Source organism: Euleptes europaea, chromosome 19 (genome assembly GCF_029931775.1).
Source record: "Euleptes europaea isolate rEulEur1 chromosome 19, rEulEur1.hap1, whole genome shotgun sequence".
Taxonomy (NCBI): domain Eukaryota; kingdom Metazoa; phylum Chordata; class Lepidosauria; order Squamata; family Sphaerodactylidae; genus Euleptes; species Euleptes europaea.
Window position 1 is genome coordinate 1,658,389 of NC_079330.1, and position 21,116 is coordinate 1,679,504.

A 21,116-nucleotide genomic window follows, 5' to 3' on the forward strand; every position below is an offset into this window, starting at 1 on the left:
CAGGCTGCTGGGATTTTTTTTTTAAGATGTCAGTTCCAAACTATTTAAACACTGAACATGGTCCAATATCCTTCCCATTGAAATGTCTGCCCTTATGTTTTGACTACTATCAACACTCACATGCTCATTGTTATAGTTACGAGGAAATAATGGACCAGTCCGGCTGAAGTCAGGCATCCATTCTATTTCCATACGCAATACTGCATTCCAGATGTATTTAGTCACAGCGTCTTTAGACCTCAAGCTACCTCCGACATCACATGTTTCTTCTACTGAGCCTGGGTGAGGAGGCAGGAAAGGCAGCACTTTCTAAAAGGAGCAGAATACTTGCAGCATTACAGCTAAAGCCAACCAAGTAAAAGCCACCAGTGCTGATGAAAGCAGGGCTCACTTTCAGGTGAGTCAGAACTTAAATATGTACTTCAGCCTTAGCAAAAAAAGACTGCCCACAAGTCAAATGACCCTCCCAAAGAAAACTAAACAGAAGAATGAAAAGGTAGGCACTACATAAAATGTTGATCAGGAATTCCCCAAAGTCATAGCTTTCCTCCATATCTTTGTTTCATTCTGACTTCCTAGGAGGATACCACCATTAAGAGGGTGGGAGAAACATACTGATGGATGAGCCTATGAATTTAACACATTTTCATAAGCACGGAGCAATACAAAGTATGCTATATAGATAAAACTGTAATTTGGGGTTAGGACTTCCAAGAGGCCATCAGGTTGCACACCTGTGTAATTTCCAATACCATTCCAGAATATAAGCCTCATTGAAAACAATCAAAAGAGAAGAACAGTATGTTTACCATAGAGTTTGGAATAGCCTTGATGTCTACGCATAGAGTTGAGACATAAATTGTGTCAGATCTCTTCACCACAAACATGTAAGAAGTTGACTTACTGTGTATAGGAAATATAATAAAGTCGCAGAGAGAAAAGTCACCATTAACTACCAGTACCATTTTAGACCACGTTTTAACTGCATACAGATCATGCAAGAGTCAGAATTTGTTTAGCTACTGTTTCTAACTCAATTAGGAAGGCTGCCTGCTTGCAATTTTTCCCAGCTTAAGGAGAGAAAAGCACCGTCCTCCATCAACAAGCAGCTACCACCCAAAGGTCATCATGAACACCAGGTGCATGTTACCAAACACTGGTAGCAAAACTCTGCCGTCCTGACTCCACGAACATCAGAGAGCCTTAGATATGCATATGGATCTAGAGGCTGAAATGACTCATTTTGTAAGAGGTAGAATTAGGATGTCTTTTACTTTCATCCAGCCTGAGAGTTACACCTGCTTTTGCTCATCTGTTGAACAGGAAACACCCAAAGTATTGCCAAGAGCTCCACCAGCAGTGACAAAGGAGGACCAAAGAGAATCTGGTAAGGAACAGATCCCGGCACCCTGTCTAGGCGCGCCACCTTCTGCGACATACGCTTGCTGCCCCATGGCAATTGTGGCTTGTTCTTCTCACGTTTCATGTTTTGGGTGCCTCTGCTTCCCCTGAGGTATACCCTGACCAAAAGGGTGTGTGGCACCATTTGCTAACATTGACACGGTTTTGATGTTTCTCATGCTCAAACACAGCCAGTTTGTTTCCTTTTATATTAGTCACAGCAGCCTCCTTTGGTCCTTTTTTCTGGACCTGTACTAACAGGTCTGCTAATCCCACCTCCTCCTATCAATCTTAACAGTAACCATTTGCCAGGCACATAATCATGGCTGGCATCAATGGCTTTTCTCCTTGCAGCTACCTGATGCCTTGTTTTGGCATCCATCTCTCAAAGAGCTCCGATTAAAACCCTGCTCTGGAGAGTCCTACATCTCTTGAATACATGGATATCATCTGATTAAAGGATTATAAAGCCAATTAAGAATAATGAAATCTTTGTTCAGAAATGCTGCTTTTCAAGGTATCCCACTAAGAACTCCACCTACCCTCCCCTACAGTGCCAGGGAAGAGAGAAGAGTTATAGGGCACCTTAAGGTACCACTAAGTACATAATAGTATCTAAACCATGTTTTAAGATGTACAAAAGGAGAAGCCAATTGTTAAAAGTACTGTGAACAAGCCTTCTGTTAGAGCATTAAATTAAAGTACATGCAGGGTAACGTGAATTCCATGACTACGCATAAGCTCAGCAAATGCATAGGCACACTGAGAATCCACAAGTCTTAACTGAAGGATGGAGGGGAATGGAGGGAGACGAGAAAAGGTGGGAAGGACTGGCTAGGGGTTCAACACTCTGCGTAGTTTTTTGCCTCTCTTCCATAACTGAAAAAGAACAGGTCTATTCAGAACCAGCAGCTTCTTAACTCACATAAGAGAGCTGTTCATGGTACAGAATCCAGGTAACCTAGGATGCAGTGTTTTGAGCACAAGTGGATGCTGCACCTCACTCGCTTCTTAAACCCTCACAAGCAGAAAATATCATCATGCCCCAGATTGGAGTTATTCAGTGTTCAGTGAACACTTCCTGGCAGGGGGTAGAGAAACAACTGCAAGTTCACCGGCATAACCACATGCATTTTAGCAACACTTTTATTCAGACTCTTCAAGCTTTATCTCCAGGACTGGGCGTTTTAGCCCCGAGCATCTTGGGTTCTTATCAAAAGACAAAATTAAATGCTAACCGAACAGCTCTGTGCAAAATGTTTTAATTTAATGGGAGTCTCTGATTCCATTAAAACCTGGCTCAAGAGCAAGAGCGTTCGCCAGCAGAGCTGTCCTGGGCTCGCCACTCACAGGAGTCCTCCCTCCCATTCCCCTTGATGAAGGCATTAATTTCTGATCTCAAGGTACTACTAGCTTCTACTTCACAAGTCTCTTGGAAGTCACACATTCTAAACATGCAGATCGGTTTTAGCAGACCAGAACTTACTGTGCCTTTGATCACTATACTAAATTATCCATTTTCTTAGAGTGACCATTCAAGAGTGACACTTGATTTAGGGGACAGGTAGGAGGTGAGGTGCTCTCAATTTCAAATTTAGTTTGTTATCCACCTTGAGTCTCAAGGATGTGGGGGAGAGATGATTTCAAAGAAAAAAATGGTTGGTACATGGCTCAATTCAATTGAATTGATTTCTACACTAGTTCTATTTATGCGCAAAAATGGAAAGACTTTCTCCTGACAGCAATGAGAATGGTATGTGAACAATTGAACAATGGTAATTCCTTGGAGATGAGCTTGTAAGCATTAAACAATTACACAGTGGTTACATTCACCTGAAGAAAAGCATGCTATTGAAGCCACAATTAAAAAAAAACAAAACACCATTTACAACGAGCAAGCAAGTATTCACATCAAGATGTGTAATACTGAAACTTGCATTCTGAGGCTTATACAAAGCTTACAAAGGAATGTGTTGGGATGTGGTTTTAGCTACATTCTTGAAAGTTCTGGTTTTCATTTGAGCAGTACACACCCAAAACAGCTCCTGTGCAAGATGTCCAACTAATTAAAAAGATTTCAGGCTGCTGTGATCACATCTGTAAATGGGCTGTGCTCGAGCTGCCACTACAAAGATATCCTTTGCTGGGATCTCTTCACCCCACGCCTTGCCGATCAGATGCTTCCCATACGATGTGAGCATGTTTCATTGCTTGGCACTTCCTGGAGGTAATCCCAAAACACTGTTTTCCCACAGACTGCTCAATACAAAATACTAAACCAGAATGCTTTCAGCCATATTTGCAAAGGTGCCATCCTGACAACTCCGCAATGAACTAATATACGCCCATGTGACCTGAGAAACATGGTGATTCCAAGCCTGTGATCACCCTGCAGGCAGGGATGGAGATGGCCCACACATTCCACAGGGACTCCACTCCCAGTGAACCATGGCCAGCAACAGCCTTGTTTTGAAGCCCCCTCCAAAAGAAGTCTCACCATTAAACGGTGCATGCATCAGCCCTATTACTATCAGGTGCCAGACGGAACAGGCATGTCACACACCCATTCTGTAGCCACTGCACTGGTCACTAATATGTGACTAGGTTCCATTCAAGGTAATGGTTATTACTTAACAAAGCCCTTAGTGGTCTTGGACCCAAGACAACAGGAAGTCTCCCCACTTCTATCATTACGCAGGCTGTATAAAACAAAGTTGTTCAGGAGGCCATTTTTATAAAAGGAGTGGGGCTGTAGTGTGATGGGAGTGGTTCAGGAGGATGGTTCTTTATAAAAGGACTACAGTCTATTACAGAACTTATATGTTCTATTTTACTACCGAAGAATATATAGCACATAGGCAAATTAATAAATCCTTCTCTACTGCACTGGCTTCTACCTATGTAATTCTACTTGTTTTACAGGTGTAAGAATACATCATAAATTGGATGTCTTATACTGAACGAGTACAATGTTTTTACTCTGTAACCCACCTTGAGTCTCAACACGGTGGGATATAAAGTAGATCTCAAGAATGTACCCGAGCATGTCTTGGATACAGGCTACTTGCTGTTTAAGTTTAGATGAAGCAACTGGAAAGTTACCTTGCTTGTAGCATGATAAGAGAAGGGATAGCAAGCTGTAGAGAACAAGATGCCTTCTGTCTCCAACGCTGACATGAGAGCACCGCTTCCAAACCACTTCCCTTGCGTTGTCCAAAGAACACACTGCAGCCATGTAATTGGGACAAGAGCCACAGAAGTCTTTTGGATGACTGACCTCCAGATTCAGCAGAATGGAACCACACTCAGTAGAAACATATGCCATGCTCTGGAGCAACTGCTCTAAACCAGGCCCTGCAGTACCTGGTCAACATGCTGATGCTATTAGACAATTAACTGAAGTCTCCAAACAAAGTACTATTGTCCAGAATTCTGATTAGTTCAAACTTGCACCTCTTTATATTCTACAAACTTTTAAGGTGAAAATATCTGATCTCTCCCCCCAACACACACACACAACCGTAACTGGGGTCTTTTCCCTTAACTGACATGAGCATAATTTGTGCTTGTTCTACAAGGAAGAACCTCTGGCAGGAGATGAAGGCCAGCTTCTTCTGAGGGAGGAAACTAGCTGAAAAGCTGCAGTAAGCTCTGTGTACAGAAAATTAATTGTGTGGTACATTTTTATTCCAAAAACTTAATGCTAACTGCTTCTATATGATCTAAGTCCTACTGGAAAGACAATTACCATCACGGCTTATGAAACCTCTGTGGCAAAAAAAGCCATTCTTTGCTTTCTGTACTACTGTCATTATTATAACTTGAGGTAAAAACAGAACTCTTTTGAAAGAGGTAATTATTTTGGCAATCTGCAGAACAGAGGATTAGCTCACTGAAAAGAGCTCCAGGGTGCAAGATAATTAAATACAGAACTCATGTTTTAGAGTGCGTTTTCTTGCCTAAGCAATATCTATATCACCACATTGTAAACTACCTGTCAGACTAGCTGCATTACATGAACACTCAAGTGTCTACTGAATTTTAAGCAACATTTTGGTATACTGAAAAAAAAATCATATTTTTACACTATCAAGTGTTACTGGCAACACTGACCATTTGAAAATCCAGCTAGTTGAAGAATGAAAGTTGTCGGAGTGTTTGGGAATTAACTTGATTTCCCAGCTAATGAAAAGGGTTGAATGAAGCTTATTCCCCCAGACCACCCAGCGCTCAGGTAGCCTGACAGATTTAGGTAAATTGCATGACAAATACTCGCCTTTACTGGGGTATAGCAAGGAGGTGCCAGAGAACTGGTACAGAGCAAGATGATGAAGTAGAGGAGGTGGAAGATCAAGAACTCAAGCAATCTGATCCCCAGTTGCTCTCCATTTTAATGCAAAGAATTAGTCATGGAGAGAACACACTGGTGGACACAGCCCCATGGCCTCATCTTTTGAGATCTGGGCACATGTTTTTAAATCTCACTGAAGGCCAAGCAAGACCAAGTTAGCAAGACAAGAAATAAATCCAGCTAGCCACATAAAACAGCATAAGTTGGTGGGAAAACGAATGAAATTTTTCTTGAAAATAAAGCCAATGGATATACTCAGAAGAAAAACTGAAGGAGGGGGGGAAGGTATGACAAATATCGTTTCCCCCACCAACCAAAGTTATGAAAGCCAGTCCTGCCATTCATTGCCTATGCTGCCTTGAATATATCAATACAACTAGATATGGATTTACTACTAGATCAATACAACTAGATTCACTGATATGGAAATAAAGGTAGAAAACACTTTGCAGCTCCATAAATAAATCCTATAATACAGAATACTGAAAATAAGACATTTTAGAAGGCATTTCTCCACAAGGCCTAAAATCTGTCAATATAGGCATGCTAATCTCTACAAATCTGCAAATGTCTACCTACTTCCAAGTAGATTTCAAAAGGCCATCACTAGGCCCAGTACCAAAGCAAGGTGAAGAAGGGAAACGCAATGAACCTGAAACTGCCAGAACAACTCAGAACAAGTAGCCAAAAACCTGTTAATAGTTCACCAGGAAAGTTTTAGCACAGGACTCTACTGCATTCACAAGAGGCACCCGTGCATCTCTGTATGGCTCTACTCCAATGTGCATCTTTAGCCACCTTCAGGGCCAGAGCCGTCGGATAGCCCTTTTCTACCATACTTCACTGCGCCACTTCACATACCGACGAGAATTTGAAAAGCTGGTAGAAAAGTGCTAGAAGCAACTGGATCATCTGCTAATTATCTGCTAGTAGATCATTTCAGATCACATGCCAGTATGATTTGCCAGCACAGTTCTTGATTACATGGTAAAAGGACTAAATATTGGCAGAATATAAATTCTCATGTGGTTGAGCTCTGAACTGACCCCATCATTCCCCCCCAACTACCTTAAACTCCCCTTTCTACAGACTTATTTGAACATAAGCATGTAATCCCCCCCCTTTTTTTAAAGGTTGCTGCCAGCAGGTTCCAGAGTTTAGGAACTCAGATATATTACATTGTGTTTATGTTGATTCACAAGAACATACAGGAAGGGATCCCTGTGAGGTATTCATCCCTTGTGGTCTCACAAGTGTCTTGTTTGTGGGCTTCCTAGAGGCACCTGGTTGACCACTGTGTGAACAGATTGCTGGACTTGATGGGCCTTGGTCTGATCCAGCATGGCTTTTCTTATGTTCTTATGACTCTTCTCATTTATCAATTACTTTTGTACCTCACTCCTGACTCAAGGACCTCAGCAGACCGTTCATGGCTCTTTTCCTTCCTTTTATCCTATGATCAACTCTGTGAGAGAGGCTGGGCTGAGAGAGAGATGCCCTGGTCCAATGATCTCAATGGCTGAGTGCGGATTTGAGGCCAGGTTTTCTCAGCCCAAGCCCAGCACCAACCTCACCATGCCAATGACTCCTCTAAGATGGGAAATGACAACCAAGATCTAATGCTCTCCCGTGACATCTTAAATCTGTCTCAAATAATAGGTTTCCAGGTCTACAATAGATGAATTTTTTCATTTAAAATTATATGTAAGGTACAATAATAGCACTTGAAAAATCCCCAACATCTGGCATTTTGAGCACCAAAAAAGTTAAATGTAGCATCTAAAAGTTGTAACATTTTTCTCCTCTATATAGGCTGGGCAAGTTTTTAGGAATGCAGCCATGAATTCATTCATATTTCAGTCACTTCCCATTTAGATGGTAATATTAATTTTAGATCATGAAAAATCTACAGCATTGAATTCTGCTTTGATCTTCAGTAGAACTTAACCACTGTTTCCAGCACAAGGCTTACAATAAGGACACAAAAGGGACATCTCCTCGCCTTCTTCCTCTGCCGGAGCCGAGATGTCCTTAGCTCTCCCACTTATTTCTCAGGTTATGTTTCAAAGAAAAAACAGAAATTCAAGAGGATTCCTTTTTCTTGATTAGCGGAGGCTGACTTTTTATACCCTGGCCCAAGTGAACTACGTGAAATCTGGCAGAACTGGAGTCCAGTGAATGAATGAATGTCACATGGTGGCAAGTCACTCTTTGGTAGGCATGGCCACGCTCAAATGCATCATCTGTGATTCAGCTTTACACTAACAATGCAACACCAGTACAGATTCGGGTGATTAACAAGACACATCATTAATGGACAGGATGCCATTCTCTCAACGGCCGTGCTGGTGAAGGAGATTTAGGGACATGACTGATGTCACCGCCTGTAGATGAAGCAACTCTGTGTTCATGGAGCCGAATTGTTCCTTCTGCTGGTGACTGAGGGGAAGCGTCCCCACACATTTTAAACGGAAGAAAAACAATCAAACGGTAGCATAACATAGGAATGCCTGGGGAAAATAAAGGTTGTCAATTACTAGAGAGTTCGGTAAGTGTTTTGTGGCCAGGATCTAAAGGAGGGATACTCACATATGGGAGAAATGTTTGATTAGGACCAGAGAAAGAGCAAAGAAACGTATGGTTAACATATAATTTATTTCAGAGTGGAGGCAAAACTATTAGATTTGCTGAAAGTGATCATAATCCTTTAAGAAGTCAGCATCTCTCTTGTTTATGCAACATAATAAACTGGTAGAAACAGAACCACCAACACACACTAAGCAGAGATGCAGAGAAACAGGACACAACCATGGAAACCACTGGTAGACACGGCAGAGTAGGGCCCTTGTAAGGCCAAGGCAAAAACAAGCGTCATGCCCAGAAAATGGTTCTGGCCAGAAGCAGATTTAATAGCTTTCTTCCACCCTTTATGCCCTTTTTCCTTCTGAAGCGTAGACACAATTGAACTTAAGCTGCCTTAAATGCAATGAGAGAAAAGTAGGATATTAATGTATCGTACATGACACAAAACTAAATACGACCTTGAACGATTACTTCTATGGTGGCTAAATCAAAGCCTTCAACCCTACAGAACTGTCCCGGTCCATGGCCATAGCGTGGAAGCAAGCTGAGGGCAAACTGAAGCTGATTCAGTCTTTCAGAGTTCACAGTTACGCAAAATGCAGACTTCAAATAGTGGTGGTGGCCCTCATTGCAGAGGCTTTCATGTAGCTGGTCTGCAGTTTCACTGTAAACTAAATGCAACACAACTTTAGGCACACCAAGTTTTGAAGTCTCAGCCCTGAGAGTAGGCAACAGAGAAATACATTGCTCAGGAGTCCAGGCAAACTCCTGGAAGTGTTCCTGCAAAGGCTGAACCACAGTTTAAAAAAGAAAAGAAAAAAGCAGCTGCTGAGCTCTGCATCAGCCTCATTCTTACTTTAGCGACAGACTTACACCGGACAGCCATTTAAGCCTCTAAATTACATATAATGAAGAGCTAGAAATATCTTGTGCCTTGGTTTCTATTTTCATTGGAGCCTTTCATGCTCATGCCTTCTGATACTATTTGAGTCGAAGATTTAAAACCTGTTTAGTTACACAACTGGTGAAAGTCCTTACAGATCAAAACACCTAAAGGAAATATTTGGTCATCAACCCCATGCAAGCCAATATACCCATGACTAAACCTCTTCAACTTGCATCCTGAGCACCTTAAATTATTAACTATCCCATGCTATTTGAGCTTTTGCAAGGGAAGATGCTGTATCACTAGGATTCTAACCAGATGTCATTTCCAGGGGTATTCCAACATGGAATTATTGTGTAACACCTCAGAGGGGTTATCTGTACCATGCCTGATATGATCAGCAGACAAATATTTTTATGGAGACAACTAAGAGAAGGTAGATAGTCCCCTGACGAAATAGAGGCTTTTAAACAACCTCTGAAGCAACAAGCCAAAGAACTATAAGAGGCTTGGGGGGGGGGGGGGTTTGCCATCAAATCACAGTTGACTTATGGCAACTCTGTGGGGTTTTCAAGGCAAGAGATGTTTGGAGGTGGTTTGCCACTGCCTGCCTCTATCTAGCGACCCTGGGATTCCACAGTGGTTTCCCATCCAAATATTAACCAGGGCTGACCCTGCTTAGCTTCCAAGATCTGATGAGATCGGGCTAGCCTGGGCTATCCATGTCAGGGCAATTAGTTTTTAACTGCCTGGTATTTGTTGTTCATTTATTCCACTGTTTTGTTGAGTCACTATCACTTTTAGAGTCTTAGACTAATGTTTGCAAAACAGCTCCTTCAACCTTTACTGAGTTTTATGGCACCACAAAGAAATTGGGGGGGGGGGAGCATTGCCACATGCCACGGGAAGTCCTCCATTTATCCACTCAGTTACTGCAGCTAACAGATCGATCTATTACCTCTTCTTCCAACACACCAAAGATTTGTATTATATTTAACTTGCAATTTAAAGAGTGGTACCAATTAAAGTTAACTTCAGCAATACCAACTTTCCCCATGGAAACCACGCAGGCAGGGTTGACCCTGCTGCCTGTTTTTTCACACTACATGACAACTCCTTGTATCTGGGAAATGTGGGTGCCCGTCCACGCAAACATAGCAGAATAAAATCTTGTTAAGCCTTCAAAAAGGAATCTCACAGCACCAGAAATGTGTAGTGTGAACTACTGATTGCGGCATATCTTTGCAAAATGGTTTTGTAAATAGACAAATTTTAGAAAGATGTAGCAGTAAAGCTTCTTTTAAAGAAAGGCATAGAAAGCTAATTACAAATATTTATGTTACTGTTACTTGCACAGCCAGAAAGGGAGCCAGGAAAGAGTTACTACTTGACTGGAATTCCTTTCCATATCAAAAATCATTTGTTTTTGATTGGTCTGTAGTATAACATTTGCATCTTGTTAAGGGTGATATTTTAACTTAAAAGTTGATTTAGACATTCCTCTCAGATTGCTTTTAAGCACATTTTTATTAAGTTCTTTATTTTTGAAAAACAAGAGGTTGTTAGTTTTGCCATGCTCTCCCTTTGGCAATGATAACCTTTACCCTTTCCAGCTGCAGCAAATTTGAAACAATCCCTATCCTCAACTGGACTTTATTAATCTGCCAAATCAAAGTGCAACCTGAGGAAAAGCAATTATTTCCAGCTCAACCACGATTAACAGTTAGTTTCTGTCCACTGCAGCAAGGAAGGCCCAGCTGCCTGATAAACACTAAACGTCTGGGCCAATTAAAGACTATTTGGGAACCATAATATACAAATCCATTCAAGTGCTGGAACTAAAGTTCCAGACAGAATGATCAATAGGATTTCTGCAGAAACTTTCAAAAGGAAAAAAAAACCTCTTAACATATGAATACAGAATGCCCTAAAAGGGGTTTTCTCTAAGCAGACCTTAGATGGCCACGCAAAGTTATTATTTAAACCATACAAAGACCATATTGGGATGTTTACCAACACAGGGAAACATCAAACAACAGTTTGAATTTTGGTGCGTTCAAACAACATTCCCAGGATGTCAGCAGTTCAGCACTGCAAGATTTTAAACTGAAGAGGGTCAATCATTGGGTGCAAGGAAAAAATTGCTCTCTTAGACATGCACCATGTTCCTTGTACGACACCCTTTAGGAGCAACTCCCACAAGTATCTGAGCGTATGCGAAGATCGAGGCCTTACACTGAACAGAGGAAGCTTTTCTACAACGCAGTCAACAGATGCCGCTATTAAAAGTCTCCACAGATCTCACGCTGCAACCCAAGATCACTCGCTGAGAGTAAGTCCCAGCCAACCCAGCCCCATTTATTTCAGAGTAAACATAATCTGCAAACAAGATGTTTATGGCAGCAAGGGCCAGTTTGGATTACAAGACTGGTTTGTTCCATTTCACCTCTGGTTTGTTCCTGAAATGGGATGCTAATGCTCCTTAGGACCACTTGCAGAGACTGAAGAGAGGCCTTCATGAGCACCCCAGTCACAGCTGAGAAAGCAGGCTGATCATCTTTCAACACGCAGCAGCATTTACACAGGTTATACCATTACATGTTAATTACAGCCCCCAAAAGTGATGTGGGTTTTTGGGGAAATGTTCCCTATTCAAATTTAAATTATTTAACTATTTTTAAAATGGTCAGGACAGTTTCTAATACATTAGCAAAAGAGGAGAAATATACCATGTACAAGCCTGGACCATGTACAAGCACAGGGGTTTGTCCATGCTTCATGTGTGTGTGTGTAAAGTGCCGTCAAGTCGCAGCCGACTTATGGCGACCCCTTTTGGGGGGGTTTTCATGGCAAGAGACTAAAGAGGTGGTTTGCCAGTGCCTTCCTCTGTACAGCAACCCTGGTATTCCTTGGTGGTCTCCCATCCAAATACTAACCAGGGCTGACCCTGCTTAGCTTCTGAGATCTGACGAGATCAGGCTAGCTTGGGCCATCCAGGTCAGGGTCCATGCTTCATACTCCACTTTTATCCCATCTGATATGATGGATTTGTAGAACAGCCCTGACAACTACAGACAGACTATAATTACTTATGTGGGGCAGAAAAATACAGCAGTTAAAGATTTTTCACTCTACATCACTGGTCAGGAGTCTTCAGAAGAGTGAAAATTCTTCCCTGAGCATACATGCTCCGTGGACAGAATCAAAGGAGTTATTAGGTATAGGCTGGTAGGACTTTTCTTTCTTTCTGCAGGTTCCTGTGCTATCAAGCTGCTTTTGAAACCGCCCTGAATGTCACAAATGATTTGTTATCAAGGGATGAGAGAGTGCTGCTCAAGAAACAGAGTCCACAGTTCTTAGGCACACAGAATTAGCCATTTCATTCTCTGCATCCTATCTAGAATACATTAATGCTTTTCATATGGGGGGGGGAGGCTTCAGGTGTTATTAAAATAAGATATATTCAGATAAGGAACTGAACATGTACCTAAACTCTTACTCTTTAAGGCAGTTGCTCACACAAGCAGCTGAAGACTCAGATCAGTAATGTTAGACTTTCTGTGCAAGACAAGGAGAAAAACTGAAATAAAGAGAACCCAATAAAATACTTCAGTAGCTTCTTGCCCCCTGTCAGCAGAGTCTCTCTAGACAAACACACATTAAGGCAGCCACAAAAGTTCCAGTCTGCTCACAAAAACACTAGCTTGTCTCATGTCTGCCTCTATCTGCCTCTGTGCTGTGAGAGAGGAAAGGAAGGGAGGCAGCAACCTCTTTCCATTTTCAAAACTCCTCTTAGTGTAACAATTGCCATCAGGCTAAATACTATTATAGGTTACAAGTGGCAACTTACTGTATATTGCCTTATACAGTTAAGTAAAATGCAAACACACAATACTGTAGAGCTGGAATATTTGTGCTGCCTTTTTATTTATTTTTTAACAAAAAATGGTATCTGGAAACTTAGGTTTAAAAAAATCATTAAAAATATAGAAGCACATAACATCATATTTTCTCCCAACTAAGACGTATTAGCTCAGAAACACGTAAAGTGTGACTTTCCTTTGTTTTTTTGAAGAGCATTGTCTGAGATTGTCCTCCTTGCAGAATGTAAAGGTCTCAAGAATTCCAGGGAAAGCATGCTTCACCAAGGAAGGCTGAATTTCAGGTGCTTATCTTACAAGAAGTTCTGCTCTTCAGGTGACGAAGCAGCAGACTTCTCCAGCTTATTGTCGCCATCAGGTCTAGCCAACAATGTATGTTATGTGAACTGGATATTGAAAAAAGGGTCAATCAGAGAACTACAATTGCCAGCAGCCCCCATTCTATGCATCTGCAGCACAGTCCCCAAATGGAGAAGTAGTTAAGACTTTTCATCTGCCTATTTGGTTTATTTGCACTGCAGCAAAAGGAGACCAATCCATGTTGTATCAATTTATGACACCTTCATAAGCTTTAACAGCATCATCAGGTCTAAAGAAGCGTTGTTAATAGGCTTAACCAACAATGACACCCTTCACTTATATTGCTAACCATCTAACAAAGCAACAGCGAGGGAGTTAAAATGCCCATCAGGACTTCATTAAGCACTATAAAAAGAATTCCCAGCATCTAGAAAGCAGCACGCAGGCTTCTTCTTCCAAAAGTAGACACAGAACTATTTAAAAACAGTATTAGGAAAGGGCTGTGGGACAAAAGCCTTTTATAAAGTAAGGCTGAAGAATGAAATTCTACTTAATCATTTGGTTATCAAACACAAAACCAAAAAAGCAACAGCATGGGACAAACGCCTTTATTCCTGTTCCTGAAATAAAAGCTTCTGCAGATTTCCAGCTCAGTTTCTTCTCTTTGCACTAACCGCTGAAAGTGAGCCAGAGATACAAAGAGAGGTTTGACGGAGGCAAAGGATTTCAAACACATTTTTATGGGTCAGACCAAGATGCATACCAAGGGGCAGCGTCTGGCAAGAGTCAGAGAGATGTTTGAAGAAAGAGCTGGACAAGACAAGCACTACGTTCACACCAGCAGGCCGCTCTTGGCTGTGGCATAAGGTTTTTAAAGAGAAAACTAGAAGTTAGTTCTAAGCACTTGAAGGCACTCAAGACTTTTCCTTTTGATTGGGGAATGCCAAACCACTGGGGATTATCAGATAATAATATAAAGGAAAATAGTTGATCAGAACTAGAAAGGACGCTACAGGTTTATCTGGTTGTTTGCTTAGAGTGAACAAAGTTCTTTAAGGGTTTGTTCACTGCATTATCAGTTTCAACACCCCAGTCAAAAAGACTAAGAAGGTAATCATTACACAGCACCATACATGTCATAAGAAACTAAAGCAGACAAGAAACCTAATTTGTGCATTTAGACAGAAGCAATACACGATATGCTACAGTGGTGGCTCAGACTTGAAACAACACTAAATATTGAACAATATTTTTATTTCTAGAAAACCAAGAGAGAATTATACATAGCTAGGAGACACTCCAACTAGGCACAGAATACAACAATATGGCAAGATTTCAGGGCTCTGGAATGAAGGCCCCCGACCAAACAGCAAGGATTATTAGAGCCACTGCGCACGCACACCCCAACACAGCAACAGAAGACGTCTTGCAGCCAGCTACAGCAATCTTCCTATGGATCCCCTTTCAGATACATAAGTCTAAGACCGACAGCAGATCAACCCAATAAACCGAAATGTAGTTTGCACAGAGAGAAAAGGTTGGCAAGTGTTTTCCATCCCAAAGTGTTCTTTGTTAAAATAAGCATTGATAGAGCTATGATTGGATGCAAACCTTTGCAGTGCTTTCAGCTCTAACACTGCACCACTGATCAATTCATGACAGCCAGAACGCAGAATCGACTATGAGAAACCAGCAACTGGCTTTTGCTGCTGAATAGTAAACAAATAGTAAAGAAGCCGATAACGCTGGCGACTCTGTTTTAGAGGCATCTTTAAAACCAGGCCCTGCTCCCACCTCCACACTCAAGGATTAACTGAGCCTCTTTTTCTGAATGGCTTGATGGGACGAGCACATTTTCCTCCTGTGATCCAGCTACATTCCTAATGCCAGTTTTATGGCCACACTCACAAGGACATACATTTTCTACCCCTAATTTCTGGCATTAGAATATAAATAGTTAAATCTTCCATCAGTTGCTGTGGCATTATATCTATTTAGTTTAAGCATTACTTCCTAAGAGAGATCCTATCCATTCTAAATCACCCATCTCCTCTGGGTTGAGATATCCATTTGACCATCTCTCCCTGCAGCCACAATCAGAAAACAGAGCACTGGAAATAATATCCCATAGGGAGATTCCCCCTAGTCAAACATGCCACCACACTACACTGAAGAATTGGATATTTTAGCAATATCGTTCCTGGTGCATTAACTGCCATTGCTCATGCACAATACCCATCTAAGGGTATTCTGTCAAAATGCCATCAGCTCAGCCCCCTTTGTTTTTCCCCCATACTGCACTGGGGTGTGCAATCCATATCCCATGCTATCCACCCCCTGCTCTGCACCTTGCATCAATCACTTGCATCCCCAGAAATTAGCAACCCTGTTTCCTTCACTCTCTCATCAACCCAAGGCCTTTTGCTGAAGGGAAAAGGATAAAACCAAAACTAACCCTCCACTTCCCATGACCAGAAAGCCAGACAAACAGTCCAACCAGGTTATATTACAGCCTTCCAGCTCACTTCCTCCACAGGTCCTGTCAGGTCACAGTGCTGCAGTAAGTAAAGAAACCACAACCGGCAGGATTGTCCTTTATATGCAGCCTCTTAAAGGCAAAGGAGACTTCTCAGGGGCTTGGGCTTTGCAGCCCTGTGTTCTCTTGCCACCCAGCCTTCAGCTCAGGCCTCTGCTTCAATTACTCTTTCCCTCAAGATCCTGCATCCGCTTCTTGTTCTGCTCTTCTTCAGTCACTCGGCCCCTTCTGGGTCCTACCCATCCCCTCCACCAGCTGAAGGGTCCTTAGGCCTCCCTCACAAAGCCATTCCTCCCATAGAGCAACCCCCCCCCCCATCAACAAACATCCCTTCCCACAGAAGCCAGACTCTGAACGTTATGTCGACAGTTTTGTTTCCGGACCAGTGGGATGGCTGTGCATACCAACTCCCCTGACGTTTGGGGATTCACAACCATAAGCACAATTCACTATACAAATGCCCCCAGTGGCATCCTGTGCACCATAATACACGCACCTAATGCACCCAAAAGGTATCAGTTTCAATTTATGCCAGGGCAATTCATGTCTCACTGTTGCCATCTCCTCTGTCCTTCATGGGGCATTTACTCCTTGCTTCATGCACTAGAGATGGAATATATGTACCAATCACACTCCTTCAACCAGGCAAAAGACGTTTATGTCCTCACTTTCATTTCTGTACCTTCTGACATTAAAAGCTAACGCCACCCTCCCCCCCCAGCACCCACGCAGTCACTTCCTCTGACACAGGCAGGCATGGGGGAGGGTGGACTGTGAGAAGGGCTGTTCCGGGCATTCACATTGCTCATATCCTGACTCCCTCTACACACTCACTCTACTGGGTTGCAGAAGGAGCAATGAGACAATGTGCAGACCAAAAGCCCATCTGCTCTCTTGGAAGCCCTCCATCCAGCTGCACCAACACTCCAACCAATACTTCTGACTCTCCACACCACACAAAGTTCTACGAGGATCACTGTTACTGCCATGTTATAAATACAACTTTGTGGCAGGAGGACCAGGAACTCTTTGGCTTTTACTGGCCAACAGTGAATATTTGCATAACCCCCTTTGAGCCCCGGAGAGAGAAAAAGGGTTGTGACTATATTTATTATATGTATTATAATATTTATCCCCTGCCTTTCCCCATGGATCTCCCTCTCATTAATTCACTCCCTCCACCATTCCTACTCAACATCCCCCCAACCTCTTTCTTTCCGTCCCACCCCTTCCCCCAAATTCCCTTCCTTTAGCTTCAGCTTTCCAGTGGCCTCCTAACAAACCCTACTTTCAAACACCCAACAAAGGGAAAAGGTTCACTCTGTTCTCTTCCCACCACCACCCCAAACACACTGTTGCCTGTCTAGTGGCAGGGCTGTTCCATGCCTTGAGCATTTCAGTGGGAAGGTAAGCTATAAAGCCATTCAGAACCAGCCTCTTAAGCCTCCTCAAAAGAAACCCAGAGGCCTCCCTTGTCAAAGCAGGGGACTCATTTCTTACCCTCTTCCCTGATATCCACCCAGTGGCAATCATGCTGTCTACAGAAAAGGCACTTGATAATAGATCTCCCTTCCTCTAAAATCAAGAGCTATCAGTTGCCCATCCACCCAAAAAATGAACTTTAATCACTGAAACATGCCAATAGCAAGGCAGGCTAAAATACAGGATGGAGGATAAGGAACTCACTTCATGTTCCTCAGCCCCCTATTACAAAATACCAATCCATGGGCAATTTGGATAGCCAACAGAAAAAGTACTTTTAAAATTTCACACACAATTTTTTTCCTTCAGCTCCTCTTATAACAACCACCCAGAAGTTATTGAGAAAGGGATTCATGTCCCCACCACCACCACCGTTACAGTTCTGACAGCTATCTGGAGCACACCAGTGATTCAAAGAGATCTGACTCAAAAAATATTCTGGAATTAATTTGATTAGGGTTTCAGGTGCCAACAGATTCTCATTTCATTTTCTAGTAGGAAAAGTCAACTGTCTAACATAGTAAACTAAGATGTTTTCCATTCCTAAATCCAGACACCTGAAAAGGGCAGAAAAGGGAATTCACTTCCTCCTCCTGCCCTCCCAACACACCCCTAATGACAACAATGGCACCTGCCAGCGGGGATCTAAATATGCCACTCTCTCTCATCCATCAGGGATGCCTGTGGGGGCAAGAGCAGAACAGCAAGGGAACTCACTGCTTTCCTCTCCCAGAATATCTGTCCATTTTTATCCGGCTTGAATTCACAGCATTGCTGTCAGATGGCCGAGGAGGACGGGGAGCGAAAAGTGTGGTCCCTCACTTCGTGTAGCCCTTGTTGTTGGGAGGGAGGGGTTTACTTTCCAGTTTATAAATAGCTCCCCCCTCCACCAACAATTTCTGCTAATGATGGGAAGCAGGCAAGGGGCCACACTTCTGACTCCCCCTCCCCACAGCCATCCAATCGCAATGCTGGTAGCTGCTTGCTCTACAGGCAACAATGAAGCTTAGCAAACCTAACAAACGAAGTCCACCAGTCTCCCCTCCATGGGGAGGACCAAACAGGGGCCTGATTCGCCCCTTCTGCTACTATAAATTATCCACCCAGCAGCCCTGGTTGCAGCCTGTCAGTTGCACTGAGCAAGGAAAGGCAGTTGACGGCCCAGGACTAATGAGCCGGCCCTGGCCAGTGAGGGGACTCCTGTCTGACAGTCGTAGTTGACAGCAGCCATCCACATACTGAGGCCACTGATGACAACTCCGTCTTGGAGGGGGAGCGCTGGCTTCAGAGGTCAGACCCCAAAGACTCCTTCCCCCACACTTCCTGTCTCAAGGCTTATGGGCTCAGAATTGAGAGTGCAGTCCCATGCCTGCCCAGCCCCAGCCGTTTTAGGGATGGAAGGCCTCTGAGCACCGGGCCCCTCCAGAGGGGCAGCCCTGCGACTCATGAACGCATGAAGCTGCCTTATACTGAATCAGACTCCTGGTCCATCCAAGTCTGTTATCGTCTACTCAGACCAGCAGCGGCTCTCCAGGGTCTCAGGCAGGGGCCTTTCACATCACCTACTTGCCTGGTCCCTTTCATTGGAGATGCTGGGAATTGAACCTGGGGCCTTCTGCCTGCCAAGCAGAGGCTCTACAAACTGAACCATGGCCACTGCTGAAGCAAGCGCCAGGAGAGCCTGGATGCCCGGCCACAGCCGGGCCTTGACTCCAGCATCCGCTCCCTGAGACTAGAGACTGCTTGGCCACGAGCAAGAGGGGGGGTACCCTCCCTCCAGGGAGCAGGACGGGACCCTGAGGGAGAAGGCCAGCCTGTAAAGCCCCAGCTGCCAAAAGAGGGGCTTCTCTACAATGCAGAGACCCTGCAGCTGGGTGGAAGATTGTGAAGGTAGGAAGGCTGGTCGGGGTTCATTGCAGAGCCAGCTTTCCTCCTCAGTGGAACAGGCTTCCTCGGGAGGTGGTGAGCTCTCCTTTCCTGGAGGTTTTTAAGAAGAGGCTAGATGGCCATCTGTCAGCAATGCTGATTCTGTGACCTTAGGCAGATGATGAGAGGGAGGGCATCTTGGCCATCTTCTGGGCATGGAGTAGGGGTCACTGGGGGTGTGGGAGGGGAAGCAGTTGTGAATTTCCTGCATTGTGCACAAGGTTGGACTAGATGACCTCTGTGGTCCCTTCCATGATTCTATGATTCCTAGGATGGATCTGAACTAACTGAGGGTCAAAAGGAGACCCTAGTAGAATTCCCACTCTTTTTTTTCTTTATAGCGCATCAGTCTGGGAGGTAGTTCTGAATCTCCTGCTTTGTGCAGGGGGTTGGGCTGGATGGTCCCTCCCAACTCTATGATTAGCACTGGACACCTTTGTGCAGTGTGGGGCTATTCTTGATTATAGGGAGATGGGTTGATGGGGGGGGGGCTTAATGGATGGGATAGGCAGATCATGACAGGGAGGGCACCTTGGCCATCTTCTGGGCATGGAGTAGGGGGTCACTGGGGGGTGCGGGTGGGGGGAGGCAGTTGTGAGTTTCCTGTGTTGTGCAGGGGGCTGGTCTAGATGACCCCGGTGGTCCCTTCCAACTCTACGATCCTATGAAATCAGCTGAAGCGACAGCTAAGTGATCTAGTAGCAGAAAAGGGCAAGAGTCCAGTCGCACCTTAAAGACTAACAAAAATATTTTCTGGTAGGGTAGGAGCTTTCGTGAGCCACGGCTCACGAAAGCTCATACCCTACCAGAAAATATTTTTGTTAAGTAGGAGTCCGTGGCGACCGTTACGCCTCAGTGGCTGCTCTGTAACAGACTCCTACTAAAAAAATATTTTCTGGCAGGGTATGAGCTTTCATGAGCCACAGCTCACTTCTTCAGATATGCACTGCTCCATCTTCAGATATGAAGAAGTATCTGAAGTGAGCTGTGGCTCACAAAAGCTCCTACCCTGCCAGAAAATATTCTTGTTAGTCTTTAAGGTGCTCCTGGACTCTGGCCCTTTTCTACTACTGCAGACAGACTAACCCGGCGACCCACTGCGAATTATCGTAGTGCTAATGCTAACCCCGGCGGTCCCTTCCGGCTCTGTGATGGTCGGATTCCAAGGACCCCCCCCTCCCGTGCTTGCGGGGGGGGGGGCACGAGGAGGGCAGCCCCGCCCACCCGCCCATCCCGCAGGTACCTGCGCCGGTAGTCGTCCCTCTCGCGCTTGACTTTGGCCAGGACGTTGTAGAGGGCGCGGATCTCGGGCGTGATGGTGTCGATCTGGACGCCGACGCCGTCGGGGTGGACCCAGGAGACGCCGGGCCCCTGCAGGGTCTCCAGGCCGCCGCCGCCCGTGCGCCGCACCTGCGTGTAGCTCCAGATGGTGCCGGGCAGGCGGCTGCCGCGGGGCTGCTGGGCCGTCGGCGGCGGGGGCTGCGGCGGGGGCCCGTCGGTCTGCGTGGCCTGGTGGCGGGGCAGGCGGCGGTACCGGGGGCGGCGCTCGCCCAGCGTCGCGGCCTGCAGCTGCTTCTCGAGGAGGCGGTTGCGGCGCTCGAGCTCGTGCACCTTGGCCAGGAAGCAGCGGAAGCGCACGTTCAGCCCCTTCAGCAGGTGGATGTTGGAGCCCAGGTCGTTGCGCAGCGCCGCCGTCGCCGCCGGGGACGCCCCGCCCTCCGGCCCCGCCGCAGCCGCCGCCTCGCCCAGCAGCAGCGAGCCCATCATCAT

At 44.6% G+C, this 21,116-nt stretch overlaps 1 protein-coding gene across 1 annotated transcript in view; it reads right to left on the reverse strand.

Moving 5' to 3' along the window:
* Positions 1-21,116, reverse strand: part of IFFO2 (intermediate filament family orphan 2) — a 38,485-nt gene extending 17,369 nt beyond the window's left edge. Inside the window, exon 1 of the mRNA XM_056865474.1 lies at positions 20,590-21,116. Within this exon, the coding sequence (XP_056721452.1) occupies positions 20,590-21,116 (527 nt within the window). The remainder of the gene's footprint in view (positions 1-20,589) is intronic.